Genomic DNA, 8,922 nt, shown 5'->3' with positions numbered 1-8,922 from the left:
CTGCGGTCGACTCTGAGGATCCCCGGTAATTTGATAGGTGGTTGTGTGTACGTGTACACGTACTGTACGTGTACGTGTACACGTGAGGTCTGGTTGCCAAATCAAATCGACCCGCGACGACAGGACGACGGGCCGGCGTGGACGACGACGACGTTCGGATAGTAAATATGACGTCGTCGTTCCCCAGTCTACCCCCGGCGGCGGCGGCGGTCCCGTCGCAGTCCATGTCGCACGAGTACACCCTGAGATGCGACGACGCCGACGTCGAGAACAGCGCGCCGGCCCCGCGACATCATCATCATCATCTTCGAAAACTTCTTCTCGCGGACGACATCGAACACGCGAAGGCGACGGTCCTCGCGACCGCGACCGCGGCGACGCTCGGGGACGAACGCGCGGCCGTCTCCGCGATGGTCACCGCGACGGAGACGGCGGTGATAAACGACGTCCTCCGCGGCGAGGTCGCGGCGGATAAGTCCGCCGTCGCCGCGGTGTACGCCGCGCGTCTGGATCTCGGCCTGGAGGGATCTCAGGGAGGAGGAGGCGCCTCGATCTCGACCGACGCGACCGAACGCGGCGGAGGCGCGCCGTGCTCGTCCTCGCCAGACTCTGCGGAAGCGCTGAACGACGTCGGGTTCTCGAAAGACGGCTGGGAAAGCCTCGGGGCGACGACGACGACGACGACGACGACGACGTGCACGGCGACGGAGGGAACCGAAAACCAAAACGCGCCGCCGCCGCCGCCGCGGTTCGTGGGAAGCGCGAGTCAGCACGACGCCGGCGCGCGCGCGGCGTCTGGAACGACGTCGACGCCGCCGGTGGCGTCGAAACCACCGACGGTGACGTTCTCCGCGGACGTTCTCGCGGCGGAGGAGGAGGTCGAAGACGCGGAGGAGGATGTGTTTTACGCCGGCGGCACGCAGGCGTGGGCGCCGGACGACGGAACGGACGACGACGGCGACGCGGAAGCGGACGAAGACGAAGAAGGCGACGCGTTCGATTGGACGGGCGGGACCCAGGCGATGCCGCCGCCGGCGTCGCCGTCCCTCGAAGTCGCCGCCGCCGGGACCGGGGCCGTCCCCGCGTCGGTCGCGCGCGCGGAAGACGCGCCGAAGACCGCGTCGAGCCCTAAACCCGGACAACCCGGTTTCCTGCGCGTCGCCGCGAAGCCCGCGGCGGTGCGTCGTCTGTCCGCGCGCGCGCACGATCCGCCGGCGACGACGCGAGACGCCGCGGAAGAACGCCCCGCGGCGTCGCCGCTCGCGACAGCGCCGCCTCCGGTCGCGGCGTCGGACCCGTACTCCGTCGACGTCGTCCTGTCGTCCTGCGCGCCCGCCACGGGGAACACGCAGCCGCCCGCGTGCACGCCCGCGCAGGACGTCATGTGCTCGCTGATTCCGTCGACGTTTCCTCCGCCGGGGTTGCAGACGCGCGGCGGCGCGGGCGGCGCAACGATGACGCCGTCCACGCTCGGGGGATCGCCCGCGATGCCGCTGCACTTAGTCGCCGCAGAAGCCGCGGCGACGCGCGAAGAGGCGCCGCCGCCGACCGCGGCTAAGACGAAGACGACGACGACAGCGACGGTGGAGTCGACGTTACCCCCGACCGCGCCGCGGTTCGACGCGCGCGGCGCGGATGAAAACGCGGACGACGAGGTCCCGATGTCGATCGCGGCGTCCCCGGGCGCGGGAAAGCGTCTCCCCGCGCGCGTCCGCGGCCTCGCCGCCGCCGCCGCGATCAGCGCGCGCGAGCGAAGAAACGTCAATCTCGGAGGTCTCGCGGGGATGAGTCTGTCGCTCGGTCCGCCGAACGACCTGGACGACGACGACGGCGACGACGACGGCGACGACGACGTCGTCGACGCGAGCGCGAAGTTCGACGTCGCCGCCGGCGCGAACGGCGCGCTCGCTGAGACGCTCCCGTCGTTCGCCACGGAGACGCAGCCGCCCGCGGACGGAAAGTCGGCCGAGAAACAGACGCAGTCGATGACGTCCAACGTCGTCGAGACGCAAGCGCCGACGGCGGAGGGACGGAGGAACGACGCGACCGCGGACGCGGAGACCCGCGCCGCGGGGGACGACCCCGTTCACCCCGTTCTCTCTATCGTACCAGCCCGCGACGTCCGAGGCGGCGCCGCCGCGCGCGCGAAACGCGCGCGAGGGCGTCGCTCGCGCGGGAGGGTGGGCCGGCGCCGCCGCGGCCGCGGTGCACCAAGCCACGGACGATACCGAATCCCCCGACGTCTGCGTGATGGAGTCGCAGCAGGTCAGGGACGTCGTCGCGGACGCGGCTGGTCTGTCCACGTCACAGGCGGCGGAGGTGGACGCGAGGGCGAGAACGAACGCGAACGCGAACGCGAACGCGAGCGCGAACGAGATGGACGTCGACGCGGACGCGCCGTCGCAGCACGCGTTCACAGATCCTTTCAGGTTTGAAGAAGAAGACGAAGAGGCGGTCGTGCCGATGCCGGCGGCGGCGCCTCGCGGCGGCCGCGGCGGAGGAAGGGGGCGCGGGCGCGCAAGCGAGGCTGCCGACGCGGACGCGCGACGTTCGACGCGGCAACGGAGGAAACGCACTTTCTACGGCGACAGCCAGTACCCGTCGCAGTCGAACGAAACCTCCGAGGACGACGACGCGAGCGATCCAGACCCCGACGACGGCGCGGGTCGTCTCATGCTCGGGGCCTTGCCCGTGAGCGACCGTCGACCGGCGAGGACGCGAAAGCCGAGAAAGTTTTTCGGGGATAGCCAGTTCCCTTCGCAGTCGCAAGGCGACGAGTCCGAGTCCGAGTCCGACTCCGACGACGCCGTGGAACGTAGCCAGGACCCGTGGGACGAAGCCGGGCGACAGGACTCGCCAGATGTCGTCGTACTTTCCGACGACGTAGACGCGGAAGAAGGGAAAGACGATGACGCGCCTCTCGCGGAGGATGACGAGGACGAGGATGCGGATACGTGGTACGTCGGAGGCACTCAAGCTTTCCCTGACGCGAGCCCGATGCGAGACAGCGACGAGGAAGAGGACGAGGACGACGACGCGCCGGCGGCGATGTCCGACGACGACGACGACGCGCTCGCGGACGCGCCGGCGAGCGCGCGCAGCCTCGAGATCAAACTCGGCTGCCCCAAGTGCCGCCACGCGAAGAACGGTTGCGGTAGGTGCCGAGCGATCGTGGATCACAAGCTGAATGGCACGCCACTGCCGTGGAAAACCGCGGGCGGTCGCGGCGGTCGCGGCGGTCGCGGCGGTCGCGGCGGTCGCGGCGGTCGCGGGGGTCACGGCGGTCGAAGCGCGTCCACTGTGACCTCTTCCGGCGGCCGAGGCGGTCGCGGCGGCAGAGGCGACCGAGGCGCGGTCGCGGCGACCGCTTCGACGCGACCGAAACGCCGCGTCCGATTCGAAAAAGAAGACGCCGCGGGCCCGGGCGGGCACCTCTCGAGCGATCCCCCGTCGTCCGTGAGTAAGCGTCGCAAGACGGTGCTGACGAACCAGCTGCACGCGCGGACGCCGCAGACGTCATCGGTTGCGAAGAAACGCGGCAGACCTCCGGCCTCGGCGTCCGCGGCGTCGACCGCGTCCGCGTCCGCGCGCAAGCGACGCAAGCCGACGAAAACGTTCGCCGGGATGACGTTTCTCCTGTCCGGGATGCCGAGTAAAAACGACGTCGAAGATCTCACGGAGCTCATCGAGCTGCACGGCGGCGAGGTCGAAGCCGAGGTGCCTCCGCCGGAGACGCCGGATAACTTCACGTCGTCCCCGGAGGTTGGCGCGCGGATGAGCCAGTTCGCGGCGCCTCCGAGGCGCGCGCGCGTCCGGATGCGGGTGATCACGCCGAAGCCGGGACGGACGCTGAAACACTTGTACGCCGCCGCGGTGGGCGCGCCGCTGTTGAAGCCGTACTGGATCACCGCGAGCTTGGACGCGGGGAGGGCGCTGTCCCCAGCGAGCACGCCGCCCGGGGTGCTGTTATCGAAACGACACGCCGCGATTGCGTCGGATGACGACGACGACGACGACGACGACGACGACGACGGAGGGCTTTTCTCCGGGCGCGTCGCCGCGCTGTGCGGGGACGACCGGTTCACGCGCGAGTTTGGTCTCTTACTGCGTCACGCGGGCGCGGACGTCGTCGATCCGAAAGCTTTGGCGGCGATGGACGACGACGACGACGACGAAGGCGGCGGCGGCGGCGGCGCGTGCGACTACTTGATCGCGCAAGGCGGCCGCGTCGTCCCGGGGGAGCTGAAGCGGCTCGCGGAGCGGCTCCGCGTGCCCGTCTTGTTTCACGAGTTCTTCGTCGACTCGCTGCTGGACGGGCGCGTGAAGCGCTTCGAGAGGAAGTACGTCGCCGTGGGGGTGAAGTGAGTTAGAATCGGAAGTCCAGTCCGCTCGAACGTCGTCGTCGAACGCGCTCAGACGCGCCGCGCACGCGTGCGCAGTAATACACTTCTTATCAACTTCTTATCAACTTAGAATTACAACATACAATACGCCCTATAACTTATGAACAACGTCGCTGATCTTTCTCTCTAGAATGCGTTTATACTTTATACTTCCGCCCGCTCGACGAGGACGACGATCGAAGCATCGCCCGCACGCGGCTCCATCCGTTCCTCGTCTCCGGGGGCGTTCCCGCCAGCGCGCGCGCGATCCGATCCGGATCCGGAGAGCCCTCTCTCCCCGCCGTCCACACGTCGTTATCGCTCCACCCGCGCGTCGGTACGGACGCGTCGGTACCGACGCCCCTCGTCTCCGTCGGCCGCGGCGCGAGCAGCATGGACAGAAACCCGGACACGATGCTCCGCCGATTCTCCCCGGAGGTCATGTCGATCACGTCGACGTTACTGAGGGTCGAGGGTCCGCGCGAAGCGAAGCGCGTCGGGGTGGCGTTCAGGGACGCGTCAGTGGCGGAGTCGTGAGGCACCGAGGGGTGTCGGGATTGAAAGCGGCGGGGGACCCTGGGCGGAGAGATGCGCGCGCGGGCAAAGGCCTCGAGGAACGGCGCGCGCCGCGCCGACGCGGTCGCGCGGGGACCAGCGTGACTAGGACGCGCCTGAGATGCAACCCCCCGGAGCGCGCGCGTTTTTGTTTTCGCCGCACCGCTCTCCAAGACGCGTACGCCGCCGCCGCGACGCACGCGACCGCGACGCCGACGGCGACGGCGAAAATATACCACGCGGACATGCACAAATCGCCGACGCAAAACGCGTCGCTCGACGGCGTGTCGGCGTCGTCTCGCGTGGCGACGTCCTGAGGGTCGTTCCATACGAAGCGAAGAACGTCGGGGCGGAGTCGAAAGGCGTCAGTCGATGAAGTTGAAAGGCGTCGCGGCGCGCACGTCGGGATCAAAACCGGCGAGGGACCCGCCCGGGCGGAGAGACGCGCGCGCGGGAAGTGAGGTCCTCGAGGATCGGCGCGCGCCGCGCCGACGCGGTCGTATACGGGAACCAGTGTGAGATAGAACGCGCCTCCACGACGACGTCGACGGCGACGCCAGTGAGCATCGACAAACCGGAGGCTTTCAAGTACGCCAGCAACGTCGCCGCGGAGGCGCCCGAACCGTACGACGTCAGCGACGCGCTCGCGCTCGCCGCCGCCGACGCGGACGACGTCGCGACGGTGAACGACACCAAGACGCTTCCGGACTGGAGGAGGCTTCTCCCGCGTCGTCGTCGCCGCGCGTTCGCGACGGAGTCTATCGTCACCGCCGACGGCACCGTGTCGAGCGAGCTCGCGATCGCGTTTTTAAACGCGTCACGCTCCGTCGCGCCGAACGTCGCGGCGGTGTACCCGGAGAGCGTCGCGGCCGCGTTGATCGCCGTCTCCGGGGACTCCGCCGCGGTCGGGGGGACGCCTGAGGGGCGTTACGTACGCAAAGAGTGCACCGGTCGTGGTCAGTTGAAAGTACGCGTAGACGCGATCGAACGTTGAAACCGATGGACGGACGGGTGAAACGCGCGTGCGTAGGACGCGCCTAAACAGCTCGTGTCCGCGCCCGACGGGTCGTCGCCGCTCGCGCGATCGCTTCCGCTCGCGCATTTCGTGCAGGTGTTGGACGCGACGTGGTACCCGCTGTCGCACAGGCACACGGTGTCGACGCCCGGGATTTTGTCGCCGGCGACGCGCATCTCCCCCGCGGCGCACGCGACGCACGCGTTCGATGCGACACGCTCGTCCTTCGAGCATTCGCAAAACGTCTGAGGGTCGACCGTTCCATACGAAGCGATGTCGGGGTGGATTTGAAAGGCGTCAGTTGGAGTTGAAAGGCGTCGAGGTCGGGGATTGAAAGCGAGGGACCCTGGGCGGAGAAAAACACACGCGGGAAAAGTCCCTATTAAATTTAATAAGGAATGGCGCGCGCCGCGCGAACGCGGCCGTATGAGGACCAGTGCGTGGGACGCACCTCGGAACCGGACGCGTCGTCGCCCGCGGCGTTGACGGACCCGCCGATGCAAGGAACGCACGCGTTACCGCCGTTGACGCGCTCGTTCGCGGCGCAATACGTGACGGCACAGGTCGCCGCCGTGAGCGTTCCGGCGCTGCATGAGCTCGTCCCGGACACCGTGTACCCCGCGTTGCACGTCGGCTGGCACGTAGACCCGCTCGCGAGAGAGCTCGTGCAGTCGCCGACGCCGCCGTTCGTAGGAGCAGCGGACGCGTCGCATGGGCTGGGGCCACACGTCGCCGCCGTGAGCGATCCGAGACTGCAAGAGCTCGTCCCGGACACCGTGTACCCCGCGTTGCACGTCGGCTGGCACGTGGAGCCGCTCGCAAGAGAGCTCGTGCAGTCGCCGACGCCGCCGTTCGTTGGTGCCACGGACGCATCGCATGGGCTGGGGCCACACGTCGCCGCCGTGAGCGATCCGAGACTGCATGAGCTCGTTCCGGACACTGTGTAGCCCGAGTCACAGGTCGGCTGGCACGTGGAGCCGCTCGCAAGAGAGCTCGTGCAGTCGCCGACGCCGCCGTTCGTAGGAGCAGCGGACGCGTCGCATGGGTTTGCAGAGCATGTAGCTGCCGTGAGTGTTCCGAGACTGCATGAGCTCGTTCCGGACACTGTGTAGCCCGAACCACACGTGGGCTGGCATGTCGACCCACTCGCGAGAGAGCTCGTGCAGTCGCCGACGCCGCCGTTCGTAGGTGCAGCGGACGCATCGCAAGCGTTCGCCGAGCACGTCGCCGCCGTGAGCGTTCCGAAACTGCAAGAGGACGTCCCGGACACCGTGTACACCGCGTTACACGTCGGCTGGCATGTCGACCCGCTCGCGAGAGAGCTCGTGCAGTCGCCGACGCCGCCGTTCGTAGGAGCAGCGGACGCATCGCATGGGCTGGGGCCACACGTCGCCGCCGTGAGTGTTCCAGCGCTGCATGAGCTCGTCCCGGACACCGTGTACCCCGCGTTACACGTGGGCTGGCATGTCGACCCACTCGCGAGAGAGCTCGTGCAGTCGCCGACGCCGCCGTTCGTAGGTGCAGCGGACGCATCGCAAGCGTTCGCCGAGCACGTCGCCGCCGTGAGTGTTCCAGCGCTGCATGAGCTCGTCCCGGACACCGTGTACCCCGAGTCACACGTCGGCTGGCACGTAGACCCGCTCGCGAGAGAGCTCGTGCAGTCGCCGACGCCGCCGTTCGTAGGAGCAGCGGACGCGTCGCACGGGAGGTTTGCAGAGCACGTCGCCGCCGTGAGTGTTCCAGCGCTGCATGAGCTCGTCCCGGACACCGTGTACCCCGAGTCACACGTCGGCTGGCACGTAGACCCGCTCGCGAGAGAGCTCGTGCAGTCGCCGACGCCGCCGTTCGTAGGAGCAGCGGACGCGTCGCACGGGAGGTTTGCAGAGCACGTCGCCGCCGTGAGTGTTCCAGCGCTGCAAGAGGACGTCCCGGACACCGTGTACCCCGAGTCACACGTGGGCTGGCATGTAGACCCGCTCGCGAGGTTAATCGTGCAGTCGCCGACGCCGCCGTTCGTAGGTGCAGCGGACGCGTCGCACGGGAGGTTTGCAGAGCACGTCGCCGCCGTGAGTGTTCCAGCGCTGCATGAGCTCGTCCCGGACACCGTGTACCCCGAGTCACACGTCGGCTGGCACGTAGACCCGCTCGCGAGAGAGCTCGTGCAGTCGCCGACGCCGCCGTTCGTAGGAGCAGCGGACGCGTCGCACGGGAGGTTTGCAGAGCACGTCGCCGCCGTGAGTGTTCCAGCGCTGCATGAGCTCGTCCCGGACACCGTGTACCCCGAGTCACACGTCGGCTGGCATGTCGACCCGCTCGCGAGGTTAATCGTGCAGTCGCCGACGCCGCCGTTCGTAGGTGCAGCGGACGCATCGCAAGCGTTCGCCGAGCACGTCGCCGCCGTGAGCGATCCGAGACTGCAAGAGGACGTCCCGGACACCGTGTACCCCGAGTCACACGTCGGCTGGCACGTGGAGCCGCTCGCGAGAGAGCTCGTGCAGTCGCCGACGCCGCCGTTCGTAGGAGCAGCGGACGCATCGCATGGGCTGGGGCCACACGTCGCCGCCGTGAGCGTTCCAAGACTGCAAGAGGACGTCCCGGACACCGTGTACCCCGAGTCACACGTCGGCTGGCACGTAGACCCGCTCGCGAGAGAGCTCGTGCAGTCGCCGACGCTGCCGTTCGTAGGAGCAGCGGACGCATCGCATGGGCTGGGGCCACACGTCGCCGCCATGAGTGTTCCAGCGCTGCATGAGCTCGTCCCTGACACCGTGTACCCCGAGTCACACGTCGGCTGGCACGTAGACCCGCTCGCGAGAGAGCTCGTGCAGTCGCCGACGCCGCCGTTCGTAGGTGCAGCGGACGCATCGCAAGCGTTCGCCGAGCACGTCGCCGTCGTGAGCGATCCGAGACTGCAAGAGGACGTCCCGGACACCGTGTACCCCGAGTCACACGTCGGCTGGCACGGGAGCC

The 8,922-nt window shown here is 68.5% G+C and overlaps 1 protein-coding gene across 1 annotated transcript; it reads left to right on the top strand.

The window, feature by feature from the left end:
* Positions 1–167: 167 nt before the first annotated feature.
* On the top strand, positions 168–2,435 carry MICPUCDRAFT_64103 (uncharacterized protein; the record flags this gene model as incomplete). The annotated part of the gene is made up of 1 exon (XM_003056233.1): positions 168–2,435. The coding sequence occupies one exon, from the start codon at positions 168–170 to the stop codon at positions 2,433–2,435; it is 2,268 nt and encodes a 755-aa protein (XP_003056279.1).
* Between the last annotated feature and the right edge of the window lie 6,487 nt (positions 2,436–8,922).

Source organism: Micromonas pusilla (assembly GCF_000151265.4).
Source record: "Micromonas pusilla CCMP1545 genomic scaffold MICPUCscaffold_2, whole genome shotgun sequence".
Lineage (NCBI taxonomy): Eukaryota > Viridiplantae > Chlorophyta > Mamiellophyceae > Mamiellales > Mamiellaceae > Micromonas > Micromonas pusilla.
Note: the sequence above shows the minus strand (reverse complement) of the source record. Positions and strands in the feature narration are given on the sequence as shown.